This window comes from Ochlerotatus camptorhynchus, unplaced genomic scaffold, assembly GCF_037179485.1.
Source record: "Ochlerotatus camptorhynchus isolate MF236.1 unplaced genomic scaffold, CSIRO-AGI_Acam_v1.1 ptg000503l, whole genome shotgun sequence".
In the NCBI taxonomy this organism is placed as follows: domain Eukaryota; kingdom Metazoa; phylum Arthropoda; class Insecta; order Diptera; family Culicidae; genus Ochlerotatus; species Ochlerotatus camptorhynchus.
Genome location: NW_027040988.1, coordinates 2,200,962 through 2,224,489, shown reverse-complemented (window position 1 = coordinate 2,224,489; position 23,528 = coordinate 2,200,962). Strand labels below are relative to the sequence as shown.

The following is a 23,528-nucleotide window of genomic DNA, read 5'->3' as shown; positions in this document are numbered from 1 at the left end:
ATAATCAAAACATCACATCTACAAACAAACAAAAATAAGCTAAGGCTCAACCGTTTAGACATCTAAAACACATTGAACATAAATCTCTTTAGTTGGAAAGCGAAAGCAAATAATTACTTGTTTATTTTGTCCGACTGGACCTCGGTCAAAGCACCAACGACGACAGTATGGAGAGAGATTGGCCCACTTTCCCACTGCGATATCGATCAATTGATTGATCATTTGAGCATGTTGCCCAGTCCTTGTTGTCTTCTAATCGTTTATAATGCACCAAGTCTATGGAACTGTGCCCACGTCGTCTGCAGGCACGCACACGATCACGATATATGCATTGTGCGCTCAAGCTCACCCCACACCGCCTGTACCCTGCTGCAGAGGCCGTAATTAGTTTGTTTCTCGTGCCTTTCAAGGCTCATTAGCATCACGGGGATCGCAAAACGCTCTTTCGCAACGAACGTGCCTGGTCCATGCCCAATCGGCTGGGTTGGAACTGGTGCTAATTTTTATGGCGTTTCTTTGGGTTCCGATTAGAGTTTCTCTCCAGCAATTAAACCGTGAACATTGACTGCTGGCAACCCCAGCCCGATGGGGACACTAAACTTGCGGAAACGTCTTTCAACACTTCTTTCAGAGGGGTGTTCAGTATCTTTAAACTGGACTAAGCATAAGACCGTAATACTCAACGAAATTGAGCATCCCCTGTGCTTTAATCAAACATAAAATTAGCATAATACAACCACTGAGCATGCCTCCATGATTGATAATGCATTGATGGTATCGATTAGTGAAGGCTGAAAGATATTCTCGCTCTTCCTCAGCGGAATTGAATAGGTTTCCCGTTGTAACATGGGAAACCTTTCCACACATATGATGCTAAGCTTTAGTAAATGCAACACAGGGCGCAGATTGTCATCTCAGCGTGATCCAGTTTGGATATTAATTGCGTTTCCCTTTCTACCGGTGAGGCACGTGGTGGAAGACGAACGCACGGCGGATATTGCGAAGGTAGGCAGTGTATGTTTTCTTAATAAGCTGGATCCTGTTACCGTCCAGTTATGGTTAGTTGTGCTTTTCAAATCGATTTGTGAAATCCCGTATTGAATTCAAATGAAACTGGCCTCCGACCAAATAACTGATGATTGACGAAACTTTTTTATGAATTTCAGAATCCGTACTTCACGCCAGGGAAGTAAAGCCGTTGGTCCCCGGTTCATGAGTTGATGGGTAGATAGGTAGGGTCCAGGTGTGAAAGCTGCCTCCCTGGTGTCGGTAGCATTAGTGTTTAGCATGGAAAACAAGATCGACAGAAAACAAATCAAGGAAAAAAAGAATCCGTACTCAGACGTTATTCTAGAATCCATAAAATAATGCATTTGAGTCATTCAACTTATTTTATTTTCGTTGGGGAATTTGAACTACTGCGTCCATTTATAAAATAAATTAAATGTGAGCATACATACAGCCTAGTGGGTTAAGGCCAAGAGAGAGGAGCCAGCTCAAATGACAGATGCTTTGTTTTGGTTGTCTTCTTCTTCTTCCTTTTTGTTGAAAAAATTGTTGATGGTAAGAATCATTCAAACGAGGATGCGCGTTTGTCACTCGGTTTGTTGATATAGTTTTGCCGTCGGAGTGTTCAAACTTGTCGTGAACTGTAGGTTGGGAGCAAGTATCTTACTGCATATTGCTTAGAGCTATCGGGTTCGTATTAAACGGGTTTGATTTTGTGAATTCTGGTGATTAGGAGGAGGTTAAAAGTGAAACACAGCAGATAAAATGCGTTGTCAAGTGAAGCGTTGCAGCCGGAACAAGAAAACCCACCCGGATGTGTTGTTACACCGGTTTCCAAACGATCCATTGCTACAAGCACGGTGGGTTGAGTTTTGTAATGTAGGAGCTGATTTTATTGTCACAGATGCAATGAGAGTACTGGGCAGAGCTCGTCAGAAGCCGTTTGTTTTTGTTACACGATCCATATTTTATTTTTTTATTTGTATGGAAGAAAGCATCAACCAGCATTTTGAAAATCACCTCCAGTTAACCAAGCATCAATTTTCTTCTCTCGAAAAGTCTTTAAAATCATTACCTTTGGAAATTCCTGGTTGCCACAGTTTAAAAACCAAAATTATCAAAAGGTTTTTGAGATTCAAAGCAAACTCAAATCGTACGAAGAAATCGCGTAAGCGAAAATATGATAGTCGAAGTATACTAAATTGATACAAAAACTTCAAATAAGAATCAAGAGATAACACAATAAATATGTCTTTATTTCACAAATTAACAATTATTTTAGTCAGAAATCTGAAATAGACCACCCACTCCTTCACAGTAGTCGCCAAATAGTCAATGTATTGTGCAAAAAAATGGCTATTTTTTAGGAGCTCGGAGTAGCAGCATTTCAATGGAAAATAAATCCTTTGCGTGAAAACTACTTATAACACCCTCTTCCTGCTTCACAATAAGTAACAGAAACGCCGAACGTCCAAAAACATTTGTATTTTGCACCGCCATTAACTGCCATTTCAAAAAAACTATCTTGAAAAAAAAAACAATACGCAGATTTTTTTTCGATTAACAATACTTCCCCCACTTTATTGAATCAAAATTTCGGTTCGCAGTGACAGATCATGACTGGTTCGCATTGACGTTTACGCGATCGGCTTCAGAGCTACACACTTAAATGTTTTCGCCGAGATTCCAACAGCCGAGCAGTTCTGCAATATATTTTGCTGAGATTCAGTAAAACGTTTGCCGAGACTCAGCTAACAAATAACATTTAGCTGAGATATCAGCTAACAAACAGATATTTTGAAGAGATATCATCAAAAGTAAATGCCGAGGTAATCGGCTGTTGGAGATTTTACCGAGCTAGATTAAGTGTGTAGCTGGCGCCTCTCTCTTGGGGTTAAGGTACGGTATTACAAGGAACGAAATATCGAACCTGCCTGCCTGGTCTAAAAAATATTTCGAGTTGGTAGTTTGCTCAACAAATATATGATACTAATGTATGTATTGGCATGGAAACTCACAATCAATAAAGTTCTGAAAGTCGACATCAAACGATGACGAAATCTGGAGGCATTGATGTCAAAGTCAAATAGGTCAGATACTTCGTTGAATTGATGAATCATGGCGGCAAAGGAACTGTTTGCAGCATAGTTGGTTGCATGCTTCTTCAAGGCTCTCGGAAGGAGTGTTCGGGCAGGAGCATACAGATTAATTTTGACCAGTAACTCAGGAACATCAAATTCTGCGAGCAAGACTTAAGCAACGAAGACGATCTGCGATACGTTTTGCCGCTTAGCAAGAGTATCCAAACCCAGTAAACGACAGCCGTCAGCATACGGTGGTAAATACAGCGAGAGTCTTCAAGGAAGATAGCGCAGTGCGTATCTGACGAATTTGCGTTGAACAGCTTCGAACCGTCCACTCCATACTGCTTGGTAGGAATTCCAGACAACACACGCGAATTCCAGTAGTGAGCGTACCAATGAACAGTAAAGGGCCTTAAAACACAGAGGATCACGCAATTCCTTAGAGATCTTGAACATGAATCCAAGCTGACGATTTGCTTTGTCGATCGTGGTTGAGAAGTGGTGAGTGTATGTGAGCTTTTCATCCAACATGACACCGAGGTCTTTAACGTGATCGACACGTTGAACTGCAGTCCCAGCAACGTTATAATCAAACAAAATTGCAGTCCTAGTTCGACGGTAACTGATTACGCAGCACTTTGAGACGCACAGGACCATAAAATTACGTTCACAACAATTATTAAAGATTTAAAGAAGGTTTTGTAGTTTTAAACAGTCAACTAGGGTAAAGTTCAAGTCATCGGCATAAAACAATTTACCTCCACGTAGTAGAATAAACGTTACATCGTTCACAAATAAAGAGAAGAGCAGTGGTGCCAAAGTCCTACCCGGTGGAACTCCTGATCTGTTCGAGAAACAGCTGCAGAAGAAAACAGACCATCCAATTTTTTTCAAGCTTTGCTAGCAGAACGTCGTGCACAACTCTATCAAACGCAGCTTTAAGATCAGTGTAGATGGCATCCACTTGAAGTTTCTTGCATACATTTTCCATACAAAACGACATAAAGCTGACGAGATTCGTTTCCACAGAGCGGCCAGGAAAGAAGCCATGTTGACATGTACTTATGTAATACTTGCAGGAAGCAAACAATCTCTCATTTATCAGCGACTCAAACAACATAGATTCAACCCCAAGCGAGGTAATCCCAGGGTAGTTTTCCACATTGCGTTTGTCTGCTTTCTTGAAAACAGGGAACATAGTAGAGCGTTTCCATAGTGCAGGAAATTTCTTATGACGAAGTGACAGGTTGAAAAGCAAGGACAACGGAGCAGCTAAGATATCGGAGCATTTTAATAAATAATTTTATAATAATTTATGATATTTGCATGATATTCAGCGAAGTACTTGAGTTGCTGGATATTCCGAGAATTCTCTGATTGATCTGAAAACTATAGAATATATATCAGAAAATTTAACGGAACATTGAAAAAAATTATAGAGCTTCAGGGATTATCTGGAGAGTGGGGAAAATAAGTGATTAAAGGCAAAGATCCGAGCGCATTTATAAAGTTTATTAATCTTAAGGGTAAATTGTGGCAACTTCGGGGCAAGCAGTTTTAACAACATCAAGAAAGTCTAGTGTATTGAAGTATCGATAATTTAAGATAAGTTGCATGAACTTCAGAAAAATCCAGAGAACTTCAATGAAAATCATAGAACTATCGTAATTATTTTGTTTTGCGCGTGAGCTTAAAGAAGATCTAGAAATTCAATAAAAACTTTGAAATCATTACAGAAGTGCAGAGATCTTCAGAAACAGCCGAGAACAACAGCAAATTTAGCAACATTTGCAAAAGGCGGGAGCATTTCAAAGAAGTTTAATAAGCTCCAAAAATAGGGGGAATTTCAGGGGGGTTCAATGCAATTAGTTTCAGAAAATTTGCGAGATTTTCAGAGAACTTCTGATGTGTTAAGACAATTATTGAGGTCTTCACTTAAATTAAGAAGTTCACGGAAGCTTAAACATTTTAGGACAGTTCAATTAAATTCAGGGTAACACAATAAACTTCATGCGAACTGCTTAAACTTTAGAGAAGTTTCAAGAACTTCATGGAAGAACAGAGAACCTCAGTGTAGCTCCGTTTACATTAGATAAATTACATGAATTTTAAAGAAGTTACGAGAATTTCAGTGAATTACTTAAAATTTAGAGAAGACCATGATCTATAAGAAAATTGAGAAAACTTTAGGAAGACTCAAAAAGTTCAGGAAAGTTTAAAAATTTATGAGAAGTATTGTGAGTATCAAGCTATTTTTTTTTTCAAACTACAAAAGTTTAATTAGCATCATCAACCTTAAGGAAAATTTTGTGAACGTTCAAGGAGTTCTGAAGACTACCGAATAGTCCATTCCATATTCAACTGTTTTTTTTTTTTTTCCTTAATTTGTTTTCCGTCGATCTTGTTTTCCGAGCTGTGTACCAATGCTACCGACGCCAGGGAGGCAGCTCCCACACCTGGAACTTACCTATCGACCCATCAACTCATGAACCAGGGACCAACGGCTTTACTTTCCTTCCGAAGGAAGGCGTGATCAGAGATGTCATGCCTCAATGAAATTATTCTAGAAATTCAATTGGAACGCTTATCTGAGTTATCTAAAACAAAGATTACCATAATGTACTTAGAATACATCTCGCAATTTCATTGAAGTATTCCTCAAAACTTTATTGGAGCTATTACTGAATTAATTTTTCTTTAATTTTCCTTGAAATCATCATAAAATTCTCCTCAGTCATAAACCCTTTGGAAAGATTCTCAGAATTTTCATTAAATTCATTTTAGATTTTCTTTTGAATTTCACTCTTTCCCTTTGAATTCTACTCACATTGAAAGTCTCCTAAGCATTCATTTGCATTTTCCCCTCATAATTTCCTTAGGTTTCTCCTAATAATATGTTTGGCAAACTCTCCTGGAATTATTTTCAATATTCCTTTGAAGATATCCTGGAGTTATTCTCAAATGTAATTGTTATCCTCCATTTAGTATCCCCCTCACCTCCTAAGTATTCTCCAAAAACTTCCAAGGACTTATGCTCCGGATTCGTTTTCTCTCACAAACTTCATGAAATTATGTTCAGAATGCTCTTGGAATTTTCCAATGAAGTTCACAGGAGTTCTGCTCCTCAGAAATTTCTATCAGTTTTCGCTAAGGTTCACTTTGAATTCAATTCAGGGTTTTCTTTAAAATCTACTCAAAACTATCTCTATGAAATCTAAAATCCCGCAGAACAACCTTGAAAGCAGATTGCACTTGATGTTTTTGTTTTTCTCAAAGATTTTTTCCCTAGATCTCCCTTGGAATGAGAAATTATACTAAAATTCCACAAGCCTATAAAACTTTGCAAGGAGTTTGACTCTAGATTCATGAAAATTTCTTGAAGTATTATAATTTTTATGTCCAGAATTTCAAAAACTTATTCAAATTTAAAATATGCATATTTCAGATAATAATGAGAAAAAAATATACGTTTGTATTTTTAAATGCATTATTTTCTATAAGATATCCTTAGTAAGAAAATTATTAAATTCTCTGAGTTATGATGAGCTTCCCTGAAACTTTTTTTTTCTTGGTTTGTATTCCATCGATCTTGTGTTCCGTACTGCACACCAATGCTACCGACGCCAGGGAAGCAGCTCATAAGATCCGGATCGGACGCGTTGCGGCAAAGTGACAGCTAAATCTATTGTCTAACTGTCAAATTTACGTCAACGTAACGCCAACGGATCTAATGTGGGTGGCCCTCCCAAGCAACAATTTTTGTTTTATTTAAGTTTTATAGCAGTTGATATAACAAAATTATAAAACCTTCACTGACGACCACATTGTTTTAACAATCTCCTGAGAACCGCAATACAGCCATGTCATGGCCAATTGGCCCAGTTTTAATGCAGTCATTAAAACTTGATATGCGAACTACTTTAGGAGCATAGGATTTATGTCAGTTTTATCACACTCTAGACGTGATTGTTAAAAATGAAAACATAAAACTTCCTCCAGGTCAGAAAGTTTTAACAGCCTTCTAATGACTACCATAAAACTATATTACAACCGCATAAATCGCTCCTGAAGAAGTTGATAAAACATGATACGCAAAACATTTTGACAACTTTGAAGGTTTTAAGTTGGGGTTTTTGGATGATAGTTAATATTGAGAAATATTTTATTGTGGTTTTATTCTTTTGATGTTTGATGTGAAATCATGATCCTTGTCAGTTGGTAATAATAGCTGATATTATTGTACATTGAAAATAAGACGATTTTATTATAATTTTAAACCAATCTGTATATGCTTCACAGCATGCCGTGCAATATTTATGGTGATTATTATACCAAATAGGAGCATAAATTTAGTGCGCCATATGAATACTAAAATATAGGGATATTTTTAATTTGTCTGCATTAGCACCATGCATTAAAGAGTCATTCAAAGATTATCTATTTAGTACAAAACTGTTACTACTGTTGAGCAATAACCAGTCACATATTATTTAATTATACATAGATGTATGAAAGTGTTTTATTGCCTATCAATTAAAGCGTAATTATTCATACTGTGTGAAATTTGTTCATACGGCGACATTTTTTTTCGTTATAACTTGCTACTCCTTAAAAATACCTCAATATAACATATTCTCCTAGATTGGAATTCTATAGCATAACATAAACCTAATGGTTGTATCTTAGCATTTCGTAGTCCAAATTGAGAGCGTTAAGTTATATTTAAGCTATATAACTAGCTTGCTGGTTTTATTCGGTACAGCGAATCAAAACAAAACAAAAACCATGACCACCTGTCAAAAAGTCAACATTCCAAGCGATCCTCCTATTTTCGCTTGTAATCAAGATGTTAGAAATGCTTATTGGATCCACTAAAAGCTTTTTCAATACAAGGTTTAAAGCCGTGATGCCAATACTGGCCATCTCCAAACGGATTTAGTGAAACTGTCGGCGTTGCTTTAAGAAGGGTTCGTGGATCTTTCGGAAGTGTATCGGAAAGCCACTTGTTCAATATTTTTAAGAGCTCCTTCACCGCACTGTGCCTTGTGTAGGGATCGTATAACTGTAGTTCCTCCAGGAGTTTCATATTGTCGATCGTCTCATCTTCATCGTGTTCAGAAGCACTGAAGGGGTTTTCATTTCATATATCTGAATAGATTTGTTTTTTTTATAAAGACAAAAAATTTCAGAGTATTTTTTGTTGTAGCAGTATATTTCTTATCTGTGAATCTTAGGCCTCTGATAAAGATGATAGTTGTAATGAAGCTTTAATGAAGGTCTAAGACTGCTTCAAGTTTTATATCGGTCATAAAAAGTGTACCATAAAACATAATTGTATGTTTTGTTTTGGTTTTATTCTTCAGTTATAAGTAGTGATGCAGAACCACCTTACAGCTACCGTTAAAACTATGAAGTCTGAGTTTTAATTTAGTAGTCATAAAACAGTTTTATAGACGACTTGACGGCCTGATTTTATGACAAGCACACAAAACCGTAATACAACCACAGGCTGGAAGGGATGCTATGATAAAACAATGATAAAATAAGAATAAATCTTCCAAACATTTAGATTGTTACTTGGGCTATACACCTAAACTCTGCCTATCGACCCACGAACTCATGGACCGGGACCAACGTAATTTACTCCCCTAGGCGTGATCAGATATTGTATTCCACAGAAAATCCCGACGATGGTGACTGGGATTGAAACCAAGCCGTTTGGAGTGAGAGTCTCTGAGAATTCCAGGTATTTGAGGAAACATAAAATTCACTGAGGATTCCCAGTTTTCTAAGTTTTTTTTTTTAAGCTGCTTTCAAGGTTCATATCGTAGATAATTGTTTATGAGGTACTAATTGTATGAGTCTAAAACATCAAACATTTATTTGGTGTGCCATCAGAACGACTACTTTCCCTCTCTTAGTCACTATTTGGTCACTTCCCAAGTAACCAAAAGTTCTGATAAAAGGCTATTTGTGGCTTAAGCAGCTTGGTTGAAGGTGGTCTATAGAGTTCTAAGCAGCCTCAATTTTAAATCGTTATAAGAACTTGAAAGTTCCGGTACCATAATTGAAGAGCGTTCTAAGTAGCTCCTGGCGGAGCTTAAATGGAACTTTTAGAAAATAAATTAAAACAGGTTTTTATCCTCTACACCAATTCTAAATGGGGCTGTTCATAAACTACGTAGACAGTTTAGGGGGGGGGGGGTTGACAATTATCCACAGCCCATACAAATTTTAAAAATTTTGTATGGAAAATTGTCTACGCAGGGGGAGGGGGGGGTCAAGAATCCCAAAAAATCTGTCTACGTAGTTTATGAACAGCCCCAATTAAGTTCGCACTTTTATGAAAGTTATTTCTAAAGGCAGGTATTAATGTGTATTGATTTATCAGCATTAGTAGTAGAATTGGGGTTGCATGAAGAATTAAACCCAGTCCTTCTGCGTGAGAGCTCCAGCACGAACCGTTACATCATCTGAGATATATCAAAGTGAGCTGTTGTCCCGCTCACTGCTAAAGTTTTCAGTGCCAGCTGACTGACTTGAATACGAAACACAACACCTTGATGAATTTTAAATTGGTGTTTGCCCGCATGGTATTCCAACCCACTTATGGCGCAGTGGTTAGCAATCGTAGATCGCATGCCGAATACACGAGTTAGAATCCAGGAAATTACTCTTTAATTTTTTAAAGTTTGGATAGAATGTTGATGGCAGTGCATATAAGAATTATGATTTATTCGGGCCACTGATCATTTCATATTTACGTACATTAAATTTTGTTTCCAATAAAGACTTATGCGGATTGCTTCATGTAGCTTGAAAGTTCTGTCGGAAATTTATTTGAAATTTATCGAACTTGAAAGTTCTGTCGGAACTTTATTCGAACTTTATGGAACTTGAAAGTTCGGTCGGAACTTTATTTGAACTTTATGGAACTTGGAAGTGATTTTAATCGTTGAATGCGGAACGTTTGGTTACTTGAGTTATTTCTTCAACATTGTCACTAAAATCACTACTTGTGACAGCGTTGATCGCTACTAGCCCTGCAGTTAGACTTCAGAATAAATCTCTAGGAAAAGTTGGAAGTATCTTCCAGGAAAGGTTGGATAAACTTGGGATAAAGCTGGGGGATATGTCCAGTGAAAGCCGAACGAACCTCGGTAGAAATTTCCAGTAGTCCAGTCTGAAGACAGTCCCAAAGGAAGTTTGGAAAAACTTCCAGACTACCACTGGAAAGCTGAAGAGAAACTTTCGGTGGATGCATGAAAAAATCTCTGGTAAATATGGAAGACACTTCCTGGAGAAGTTGAGAGAACCTATCGAACACGTACTATATGGTTTGGAGGAAACTTCCGGAAAAAGTCGACAGAAACATCCAGCTAATGGTAAAAGGACTTTTGGATTAAAGCAGAAGAAACTTCCGTGAAAAATCGGAAAAACTGACGAAGGAAGATGAAACTTCCGGAAGAAGTCTGAAAAGTCATCCAAGGAAAATTAGAAGAAACTTTCAGGAGAGATAGGAAAACATGCTGCGAAGAAGTGTTCGGAAAAACACAAAAACTCAAAAACTCAAATCTCATGCATGAGTTTATTCGCCTATGAGTTTTACTTTTCCAAATTTAATTTTAGCATTAGCATTAGCATTATTGACCGCCCACGGTTGCTACTCTGTTATTACCAGATCAGCTGCAATTACACAGAGAACCAACAGATGATGTTTGGGACTAACATTCATCCTCAATGTGTAAAAACTGAAGATCTAATATTTAGCAATACCAGCGCCGGCCGTGTCCGAATGCAGGTCAACTAGGGAATGGGAAGGAATGTGTTGACGTGGTACTCGCTGTGAAGGAAACCGAGAAATCCTCTGCGCTTCCACGAGAAATCACTGGGATGTTGGATGTGGGGAAAGGTTTGCAGCAGCCGGGATCGTTTTTGGTAAACTAATGCTGATTGTAGTGATTTATAATAGGTACACAAACACAAAAACGGGCGCATACACACGCACACACACTCGCACTCGTGAGTATAAACAGGATATAAAATGATATTAACTTTATTTTAACTTAACTTTAACATAACTTCAACTTAACTTTAACTTAACTTTAACATAACTTCAACTTAACTTTAACTTAACTTTAACTTAACTTTGACTTAACTTTAACTTAACTTTAACTTAACTTCAACTTAACTTTAACTTGACTTTAACTTAACTTTAACTTAACTTTAACTTAACTTTAACTTAACTTTAACTTAACTTTAACTTAAATTTAACTTAACTTTAACTTAACTTTAACTTAACTTTAACTTAACTTTAACTTAACTTTAACTTAACTTTAACTTAACTTTAACTTAACTTAAACTTAACTTTAACTTAATTTAAACTTAACTTTAACTTAACTTTAACCTAACTTTAACTTAACTTTAGCCTAACTTTAACTTAACTTTAACTTAACTTTAACTTAGCTTTAACTTAACTTTAACTTAACTTAACTTTAACTTAACTTTAACTTAACTTTAACTTAACTTTAACTTAACTTTAATTTTACTTTAACTTTACTTTAACTTTACATTAACTTTACTTTAACTTCTGTAGGCTAGTTCATCTCTAAGCTGAAAAAGTGAATATTTATAATATAAATGCAAAACTCAATAATATAAATGAAATATTATAATATAATCCTAGAGGTGTTTCATGATCGAAGAGCTGAAAGCAAGCTTAAATAATTAAAATCCATACATCCCGCATGAATGAAAACTGAAAAAAAGTGTATTATTATTTTGAAAATCTAATGATGTCATATATTCAAATATTCAACGATCTGAAAATAAACTTATCTTATTTAAAACAATGGATCTAACTTGAGTGAAGACTGAGAAAAACTAATCATTACGTTATAAATCCAAAGATGTTCCGTCATCAACGAACTCAAAAGATGTTTCATCATTGAAGAGCTGAAAATAAATTTTTTAATAATAATATTTCTTCAAGTGTTCGTCGCAGCAAAGCTATGCAAATAAAACGGCGTCCCCAAAAGCTGTTTATAATTTCACTTTAATAATGAATCAATAGTCAGAAAAATCGTGGTTATTTTGACAGTTAACAGTTTTCATGCACTTGTTATCATGGATTACAATATTTTTGTATTTTCCTGAACGAAGGCTGTAAAAGTGAACCATTATAATATTATTCTAAAAAATTTCCATCATCGAAGAGCTGAAAATAAACTTAAAGATTCAAATCAGTAAATCCCACCTAAACGGAGGACTCGCGAACACAATAAGCTCCTCGATCACTCATATTCCGAATCTGATTAAATGAGTATTTACAAGTATACAATTAAATATATCAACAAGTAATGTAATTTTCTCTCCGGGAATGGAAAAATAAAATGGTTAATTGCTCTGTCATATAAACGTAGAACATACATTAGAGAAAATCAAACAATGTTACGTTGCTTCTTCCAGTTGTGTTTTGATCCTGTTTTAAATATTTGTCATTGAATATATAATAATAATATAATAGGACCTGGAATTTATTCAAACTCAAACTCCACGGTGATGCCCTTTACACAAGAATAAGCCTCTGCTACCGATGATCTTTTAAACCTGGAGACAAAAAAGCTACGAAAAAGCGCTTATGCCTTCATTAAATTCTACTCTTAAGCGACGTTAATAAAAAATAATAAGATTCTCTTGAATTGGTCGCGTCGCGTTAGCAATTATGCACGGCCCACACAAATAAAAAAAAAATGCATGGACAATTGTCTACGCAGGGGGGGGGGGTCAAGAATCCCAAAATCCTGTCTAAGAGCAATCTTCAACTGGAACGTACTCACCAAATCAATATATCCGGGAGCACATTCCCGATGCTTATTTTCCTTTCGCAAACCCGTCGTCGTCGACGGGAACTCGGTGAGCAGTTTTGTGATGCGGAATTTTCCCTGAAAAAAACCGCGATTTAACAATTTACGTTATTATTCTGCACATTGTAGACGAAATACGCGTATCTGTCAAGGATAAGCAAATAAGGTAGTGGAAGTAAATGGTCTTTTTCAAGCGTTCCCAAACTTCTGTGACATAATCGACATTTATTTCTTCACTATATGACAGAATTAAATACGGATTTCACTTTCAAGTGAATAAATCACTAAGCTGAATGCTTTAAAATAAAACGGACCAGTAGTGATTGTTTCTTTTGTTTTAAAGAGAAATATCCACTCCAGTTTTTGCATAAAATGAAAAGATAAACCATGATCCTAATAGAGACGTCAAGATGACGCGGAAAGGCCAAAATTAAAACATTAGCTTTCAATTGCCTACGGATTGAGCAAATATCCCATCCTACGCTTGCGCGTCTCACATTGAGCTGAAATGTCACTCGGAGCACAAATGCCTTCCAAGCAAGTCAAGCAAAACCGGCCCAGCCAGTCACAGCATGCGACCTCTTTCCGGGCCATCCACCAACGCCAATGGCGACGAGAGGGTAAAATTGCTAGCGGTATAACGTTCCACAAAAAAAAGCGCAAAATATTTGACTATAAATTAACGGCACAGCGTGTCTACCTACTTGCAGACTGAAAAGTGTGACAAACATTCCAGACGATTTCGGAGATGTGACCAAAAACACAGGGAACGGTAATACAATACTCCACTTGAACTGGACAACTTTTGACCATATGAAAATGGTTCGAGTATCAATTTCTTCAAATTCAATATGCTACCACGTTCCAGTTGTTGCCTTCGTGAGCAAAATTGTATCCCCAGGTTTAGTCACTTATTTTTGCGGAACTCCTGTGGAGACCACTACTAGTTAGAGAGATCTACGCACTACACAGCCGGTGGAACCGGTTTTGGTTGGTTGCCGAAAAAAAAAAGAACAACAAACCATCACAGAAAGTCCCACGTGGAGAGGAAGCTGCTGTGACAGTATTGAATTTCAATGTGCGGCCAAGAGTGATGGAACGAATCGTAGCAGTGACCTGACTCTCATCCTCCAAAGCAGACCCGAGTGCGGAACGTTATATCTTGTGTTTAGGTAGTTAATCTCCAGCCGACTTGCTGCAGCTGATGTAACGGCATGGCATGGGATTTTTGGGAGGTTTGTTGAGTCTAGAGTGATGTGAATGTAAATCATAATAATAAACGATCTCCGATGTGTGGTTGAAGAACATGAACACCTTAAATTTTTTACCAAGAAATCTTTGCACTCAAACCGGTGATCCGAATGATGAATGATGAACAGAGGACGACAACGCTGGGCAGAGTGCGAGACACAAGCTGTAAAACGGTGTCTTTGATTACTGAATTTTTCGACAGTATTAAAGGTGGAGCACTGCAATTACATATCCTGATTTTGTGATTTTCCTTATATGATTTGAAACAGTGGATTTTGAGAAGAAGTAAAAATAAATTTGGATTTTTATACTATAAACAACCAACCGTTTATAATTTCGGCACTAAATCAAAAGGTATTACAGTAAGGATCGGATTTTGTCAGCCCTCCACGCATCAGACTTTTATCTTTCAAATATTTCACAAAACCGTAATTTCAAAGCTGACTCATTCATTTTCAAGACGGTTGTTAAGATATACTTTGGTGCAATAAGACCACTGAAAAAGCACATGGGCAATCTAGAACATTACATAATTTTTCAAAAAGGGGGCTAACAAAATTGGGTAGTTCAAAAACATAAATCAGTACTTGTAGCGCTTCTAAACTTTTCACCCTTATTCTGTATTTCGTTCAAAACGAAATTCCTATACAAAAAATATTTTTTTTTGTATGCGAATTTTGTTTCGAACGAAATACATAATAGGGGTGTTTAATTTAGCATTATTCAGAGCTATAAGCACTGATACTCAAGAAGCACTAAACCAGTATTTATTTCATTAGCAATTATCAGCCTTTAGCTACATTTGTTAATATTTATAAGTCCTATCACAAGTAATAAATTATTAAATAAGTAAAACGAAAGGGGAGTCAGAACACTCTTGATCCCTGGGACTCTTTTTTTTCTCCCCCTTGGTTTCTTGAAATTCTGATCAGATTTATACAGTTTCCACAAAGTTTCGTCTAGACCAGTGCACAGTGGGCAAACATTTACAATACCGCGACTAAATTGAATATATCGGCTGCCAAACATGTTATACAAATTCTTATAGGAAAAACTTTGCTAAATCGATTGGTGGTAGTCTCATTGACCGAGATAGAGGGCTGGTATCAACCCGAGTTCTCGGTAATGTAGGAAATGCCACTATTACAGGGTGACCAGTAAATTCACGGTTTTTTCCCGGTTTAAATCTTAAAAATTTTCCGGTTGTTGCTGCACATTTTTAAAAAAGACGACCAACTGTTAATTTCCGTAAGTTATTTTTGGGAAAAATAAAAGCAAAATTACAGAAAGTATTCTTTAAAGCTGAATATAAATTCAACTCTATGAGTCACTTAATGTATTCAGTATGTTTCGAAATACTTTGGAAAATCAATTTCTATCCCTTTGTTTAGGCTCGATATATCTTATGATTTCAAAGCCCTAGAATTGATTGCTATCTGAATGAATATACAGAATTGTGAAGACTAACAGATTTAATTAAAAGCATGTTTCAGAAAAAAAATAACTTGATACAAATGAAAATTAGATGAAATTGTTAGGGATATCGGATAAAGAAGATATATCTTCACTCCATTGTTTAAACAAACATAAATATTAACCTTTCAGTACTAGCACTGATGTACAAAGTAAAACACGAAAACAATATGTGAAACCTACTGACGTTGGAGCTCGCTCAGCGTGAAACTAAACATGGCTCATTAAATTTAATATCCACGTCCAATAGACCAATACTTTTTATTTACTGAAAGGAATTTAGTGAAAGGATAAAAAGTGATTTAAGAAGATTCCCAAAATTCTGGGGCTTTGACATTTGTGTAGAGTCTGAAGTTAGAACTTTTCTTCAAAATTTGTGATTAAAGGGTGTCCCACATCAAATTGCATCACGGAAAAAACGCTGTAGAAAATTACCCAAAAAGTTGAATCTGTCCAACTATTTCGTTTAGAGAGCCAAGGACCGGGAGAGACTGCATACGTACAAAGTGCAGAAGGCTCCAAATCGTGACGAACGAAAAAAATGGATCAAAGTGTTGGTTTCAAACAAATATTGAGGAGGAATCCCACATAATTTTCGAAGGAGAAGTTCTGAGCAGAATGGATGTTCTATTAGTGATCATGATCACAAGCGTGTCGTGAAAGCGTTTAAGCGGAATCCCAATGCTTCGGTCAGGGATGTTATCAAAAAGTTGAATCTGTCCAAATCTTTCGTTCAGAGAGTCAAGGACCGGGAGGGACTACATACGTACGAAATGCAGAAGGCTCCAAATCCAGACGAACGGCAAAATACGGTGGGAAAGTCACGGGCCCGGAAACTGTACACCCAGATGCTGGCGAAGCCTCATTGCCTCATCATGGATGATGAGACTTACGTCAATGCGGACTTCCGGCAGCTTCCGGGGCTACTGTTCTTCACCGCCTATCACAAGTTTGATGTTCCGGAGGAAGTAAGGAAGCAGAAACATTCAAAGTTTGCCAAGAAATACATGTTTGTGTCTACAGAAGCGTCTGCTACCTCTATTCAAGCAACAACTACGATCTTCTGGCTGAATCTAGCTTCGTGCCACTATTCAAATGTTGTCCTGGAGTGATACGAAGCCAACGGGATCACTTTCATACCCAAGGACATGAAGGACGTATATCCGCAGCAATTGCAACGAAAGCCGCTTCCTTTACAGCAATGACCTCCGGAAATGACAGGATCTTTCTCTTCAATGAGGGGAACAGACTCCTCCGCATGACTGCCAATTCGGAACTCCCCCCGTGGCCAAGGTCCACTGATACGGAGGCAAAAGTTGGAGCATACATCCACCAAAAATCGAGAGTCGGATGAAGAGCAGGTTCAAGGCTGGAGATAAATCTCCAGCGCTGAGGAGATCAGTAGCTGAACTGCTAGGTTCGGACTACCCAACCCATGCCCAGATATACACGGACGGATCGCTTTCCCGAGCCGTTACAATACCCTCGAACCGGCCCATACTGGTGCTATCTGATTCTTTCAGCGTGATATAAGCCCTTACACCTGAGACCCCGACTCACCCTTGGATACAAGGTATCGTGCAGGCCACACTTCCGAACACGGTGTTTTCCTGGTGGTGTTTTCCAGGTAATAGCGAAGCCGACAGTCTGACAGGGTCTGAACAAGCTGGCCCCCGTTACACCGACGAAGTGCCACTACAGGACATAAAGCGATGGATAGTTAGCAAAATGTGGGAAGCCTGGGAAGCAGAGTGGTGCCAATCCTAATCCCTCTTCATCCGAAGAATCGAAGGAACGACGAGCAAGTGGACGGATATGTCGAAACTACGGGACCAGAAGGTGGTCTCTCGTCTTAGGACAGGCCATACAAGGATCTCACATAGCTTTGGTGGGACGCAGTTCCACAGAATGTGCTATAGCGTTTGCGGAACCACTGCATCGGTTGAACACATCCTATGCCTGTGTCCGCAATACCAACATCTACGGGAGCAGTACGCACTTCCCAACAGCATTAGGGACATACTGGGCGACGAACCTTCCACTTTAGCGACAGTTATTTAGTTCCTCAGGGACGCTGGCCTATACAACAACATTTAGGTCCATTGAACTTTCTTTTGGCTGACGGGATCACCCCTCCTACGGTGGCGCTCCGATCTCTTTCAGAACCCCACTTAACGTTGATGTACCAGATTGCTTTTTTTTCGTTGCCTGTATTGTTAGTCTTTTACTGGAATCTGTTTTAATTGCTTCTATTTGAGTACATGTGAATTGTAAGCCAACTCCGTAACAAAATGTGCAGGCAGAACCCCCCTCTGGGGCCCCCTATTCTGTAGAGATGAACTAACCAACGGCTAAAAATCTCTCTAATAAAGACAAAAGAAGAAGAAGAAGAAGAAGAAGAAGAAGGAATTTGTTATTAAATTTCACGTATTGCGTGGACCCCCGGTAATATGATTGTTTTTATCCTGAACACTTTTAGCGGCTCCGGTGGTGTAGTGGTAAGCGTGATTACTTCTCACCCCAGCAGGCCTGGATTCAATCCCAGTCGGCGCCGCTGGGATGTTCTGAGGCATAACATCTCTGATCACGCCTTCCTTCGGAACGGAAGTAAAGCCGTTGGTCCCCGGTTCACGAGTTGATGGGTCGATAGGTAGGGTCCAGGTGTAGGAGCTGCCTCCTTGCCTCCCTGCCTCCCTGCCTCGGTAGCATTGGTGCTCAGCACGGAAAACAAGATCGACGGAAAAACAAATCAAGAAAAAAAAATCCTGAACACTTTTTAGTTGGAATATCGGTAATCTGCAGGCCGTACAAACTAAAAATTCCTCAAACGTCATTTAGCCCATGGAATGGAGTAAAGTAAAATGGAATGATCTTAAATGGAACGCATAATCATAACAAACCAGCAAATAGGGTTACCAGAAACTCGCTTTTGAGGGTTACTAGAAGTTCAAATAAAAAAATAACCCCGTGTCGTTCAGATTAACGGGGGTCCACGGTATAGTTAGCATTTCCAGGCCAAACAGCAAATACAAATTGAACTACAGACTCGACCTTCTCCGATTTACATGAAACTTTGCATAACTATTTGTTCTGATCAATCATTCACATTTTTGATAAAATTCGGCCATTTTTGGAATGTCGCAAAAAACTTCAAAACGGTGTATTCGAGATTTTTCATCAATTTTTTTTACCGTGTATATTTTTCCTGAAAATATATTATTATTTCCAAAAACTTTGCCTCAGCCGGCATTTCTTTTGGAAGTAACTTTTTCGAGTTATGATTTGTTGAAAATTTTCTAAAACGTCATTTTGAAGTTTTTGCGTGATTGAAAATGGTCGATTTTTAGCAAAAATGTGGATGTTTGTCTATGACAAACAATTATGCAAAAATTCATGTAAATCGGAGAAGGCCACATCGGATCGATTCGGTATTTGGCGTAAAACTGCTAACAGTTTTCAAGCAGCACCGGGGAGATTCGGGCATAAATACCCAAGTAACATTACAAGTTTTATTATGGTTTTGAAGCATGCTACAAGTCCAAATCATGGCCTACAGAACCCTCATGAAACCAAAATTGTTACTTGAGTTAGACCAATAACTTTGCTGCGTAGATTTGTCAAGATTTGAGGAACGGTTCATTATGCGAGCATTTCCTCAGATCAATGGTAAATTTAGAACAAAAATGGGGCAAAATAAGCCACTCAGCTGCCATCCATGGAACCATCATTAATCGATTTGTCGTGATGTTTTACATAAGAATAGGTCATTTTATGGACCTCAAACAACGTCAAGAATAAGTTGAATTTTTTGGCTCGATTTTGCACATGAAAGGTGGTTTGAAAGTACCAAAAATTATTTACGTAAGCATTGCATGACCCCTTGTAGCCTGTTTATCCATATTTTTATGAGGCTTTAAATTCTGTTTCTCTGTTGCTTTTCTGTTTTATGTTGTTTTAGTTTTTATTCTTTAAGACAATTTTCTGTCAGATGAAATATATTATATGAGAAAATTAAATTAAATTACCCCCATATATATGTGCGTTGCATGATTTGCATGATTTTTCTTTAGTTGGCGGCTAGAACCACTCACTCTGGTTAAAAGTAGGGAACTAGTAGTAGTAAGACTTTATAACCAAATCGTTAATTCTACCGAATCGTCGGACGAAGATAAAATAACAAGTTTTCGATCCATCCCAAGACTGAATGAGACAATCCCTATATGCATGCCATAATCAGACACATCCTGTATTTCAGAAATCCCGCATAAGATTGAAATGCATTCGCATGAATATAGCATTCCTGACTGCATATTTAGTACATTTACAACAAAAGACTTCAACAGGCAATGTTTCAAGAGACGAACCTGTTCCTACTCCTGGCATCCGCAGATCAAGCATTGCTAAATACTGTTATTGTGTAAAAATATGACTTTCATGTTTTCATAATCATCTCTTGCATTAAATTAGGCGTGTGTTTTTTCCCTCTAGGAAAAAGAAAAGAACGAACAGAAACATTTTTCCGCTTCATTATGGTCCCGAAGGGGCCAAAAGCCATAAACAACGCAAAGAGTTAGTGCGCGCAAGGCACGCTTGCAATTTTGCATTTTTCCCTCTGTGCAGCAGTATGCACAAGATGCCACTCACCATCTCCACCAACATCTACACACATCACAATTATCCGCACCATTTTAATGCATCTGGTTTTCTTCTTTCCCTTCTTCCCGTTTCGTTTCCAGATCGAAATCAATAGACCATGTGAAACAGGACAAATACCCCTAGACATGCATAATGAGTCTACAGTACAATCAACGAGGGACAAACCGCTCCCGAACAGTGTACCGGTAAGTTGCTTCCACCACAACACCAAAATGAGAACAAAAAGGGAAAATTCTTCAGTACTTGCGGCGTAAGAAAAGCGACGCGACGATGCGATGGTTGGATAGGAATTTCAAGTATGCTCACTCATATCAAAACCATAATTATCGAACGGCTGGCTGTGGGGTGTGGGGATGCGGAGAGGGCAACAATGACAAGCAGATGCATGTATTGATGCATACCTGCATTGCACTGGTGGGCAGTGTAGTGATCGCTATCAGGTTTGTCATCAACTATTTACTTGTATTCGTTGGGGCTTAGGGTTGGTAAACTTTTGTTTACTGAGTTATAAATTCCTTTCCTTTAACAATAGATTCATGATAACAACATAAAATATTTAATTAGATAATTATTGAGCGCTTAGTTATAATCCCAGTACAAATAATTCGGTAAATAAATCTTTCAAATATGAGTACATATAGAGAAGAAACACACATATTTCTCAAGACTTGCTCCGAAGTTCTCTGGGCTCACCAATTTATATTGTAATTGAGAGACCTCAAGTAACCAAGAAACCCGATAATTGCTTTTTTACCACATAAAACTACCACGCTTTATATTAGCCGTTTGCTAGTTTTATATTGCAAAAAAAAACAAACAAATGAGTGGACTTGGACCGTTCAATCCTTTTTCCTTGTTGTAATAAACCTTAAAAAAAAGTCTCCCATGTAATCCAAGCACCACGGAAATGATTTTTGCAGGCGTCGCCACACTCGCCACCAACCGGTTTCATATGATTATCCGGTAACTGAAAACCTTTTTGCCAACCCTAGTACAAACATTCACCTGATAGTAATCTACCACTTGATTACAATGTAATTTCTCCCTTTCAACACTCCATCTGCTTAAGTGCACCGAGCGCAGCTTCCCATCATTAACCGGAGTATTTAAAAAATGAGCTAAAGACATCCCCCCTTTTTCTTGCTGTCATTGCCCATCGTTGGCATGTCCAACTTTGGGCAGCTGGCTTCCTTAGTGCTGGGTATGCCAACTAACGTTAACTACCTAGATATATCGACAAAGTCTAAAGACAAATTCTTACACGTACGCGCGCGCTTTTTTTTTTAGCGAAGCTAGTGCAATGCGCAATGTTGATGGAATAATTAAAATTTCGTCAATAATGTGCCGTGTCTCTTTCGTTCGCCCACCGCACACAACTACGGATAATTACATTGCTCTCGAGCAATCGCGGCTGGAGCTATAAACAGACTCAGCGGGGTTTCAGCAACAGCAGCCACAACTCGGATGCATGAGATGATGAAAAGTACTTACGATAAATTTTACAAGATAACGCCCGGCATAAACGCTGTTGTTGGCTGTTGATCACCAGCGGATGAGACCCCGAAGTGTTATGCGTGTTTGAACGGCTGCGGTGCGAGCTAGATGTCATGAGCAATAGCTTATGACAGTTTGCATGACGATGAAAGAAACAAGAGATGGTTTTAGCACCCACTGTGGAACAGTGATTTCATTTTACGTTTTTTGAAATATGTACTTCAACCCGCTCAAAGGTGAAGTAATTATGGTTGATTAGGCAAAAATTGCGGGTGTTTATAGACGACTGACACGAGTCACATTTTTCCCAAGGGAAAATTAATCATGTTAGTGGGTGTAATACACGCACTGGATTGAAAAACTAAAAATTCAGTGCAGTCGTTGATCTGGCAATCGTAGCAAAAAATATATATTAATGCACAGTGGGCCAGTTATTAAATCTAGCAGGAAAAATATAATAACACTCTGGGATTGCATCCAATTGAGCAGACGACTTCAATGAAGTTTCTTTGATTAATTAGGACTACAATTTGGTGGAAGTGGCACCGGTGATGTAGTGGGAAGCGTGATTGCCTCTCACCCCGCAAAGCCTAGGTTCAATCCCAGTCGGGGCCGCCGGGATTTTGTGAGGTATAAAATCTCTGATCACATCTTCCGTAAGACCGTTGGTCATGCTTGGCATACACAGTTTTGGTCACGAACTGCTCATTAGCTAATAACTTTGCACACAGTTGACGAAACATAGTTCTTTGTGAAGCAGTAAGCTTGAGTTTAAGATTGTTATAGAAACGTAAAAATAAGTAGAGTTCAATTCTAGTAATAAACTGTATTTGTTTTTGCGTTGTAAAAATGAAGTGAGAAATGATCGCTGCACATCTCGGACTTTAAGTGTAAAAAATCATTGGTGTTGATTCAAGTGTTAAGATTTACCTACTCTCTGCATATCTATAGTAAACTATGATCCTAATCTATCAATTACTTTAAAAAACAAACAAATTTCAACAACTGAGTGAAAATCTATTAACAAATGAGCAGTTGGGTGTAAAACTGTGCATGCCAAGCATGCCGTTGGTCCCCGGTCCATGAGTTGATGGGTCGATAGGTAGGGTCCAGGCGTCGGTAGCTTTGGTACTTAGTACGTAAAACAAGATCGATGAAAAACAAACCAAGGAAAAAAAATTAACACAACTACTAATTAGCTAAACAACACATGACTTTATTTTCACAAATCAAAAAAGTTTGTTTTTTAATGTCTTTAATATATCCCACTAAAAGGATGGGATTTTTAAGCACAAAAACTTCACCGAATACACCAAACATCTAAATATAACAGGACTACTATTCCTACTAAATTAACATTCTGGACCACTGAGCAGTGATGCTGTTTAAACTAGTCCTGAAATAGTCCAGGTATAGCGATAAACACTTCCTAGTAGTTCGGCCGGCTGGTGATGTGCATGTCACTGGCGTGTACAGGGTGGGGCAAGGTGGGGCAATTGCCCCTCCTTTTATTAACAAGATTTTTATTTTCACATTTACAAAATTATGATATAAAATAACTTGATTTATTGATAACTTGATTTGAAGGAAAAATAACTTCATTTCATAAAACAAGAGCACGGAAAATCTTTTATTGCGTCAATTCTTTTGAGATGGTCCCTGAAAATTGCACCACAAAGATGCATGAAGGGACAAA

At 38.0% G+C, this 23,528-nt stretch overlaps 1 protein-coding gene across 1 annotated transcript in view; it reads left to right on the top strand.

The window, feature by feature from the left end:
* Positions 1 to 23,528, top strand: part of dgo (diego) — a 189,842-nt gene that overhangs the window by 85,249 nt on the left and 81,065 nt on the right. Inside the window, exon 2 of the mRNA XM_065235701.1 lies at positions 20,419 to 20,523. Coding sequence (XP_065091773.1) covers positions 20,464 to 20,523 — 60 coding nt within the window. The 5' untranslated portion in view covers positions 20,419 to 20,463. The remainder of the gene's footprint in view (positions 1 to 20,418; positions 20,524 to 23,528) is intronic.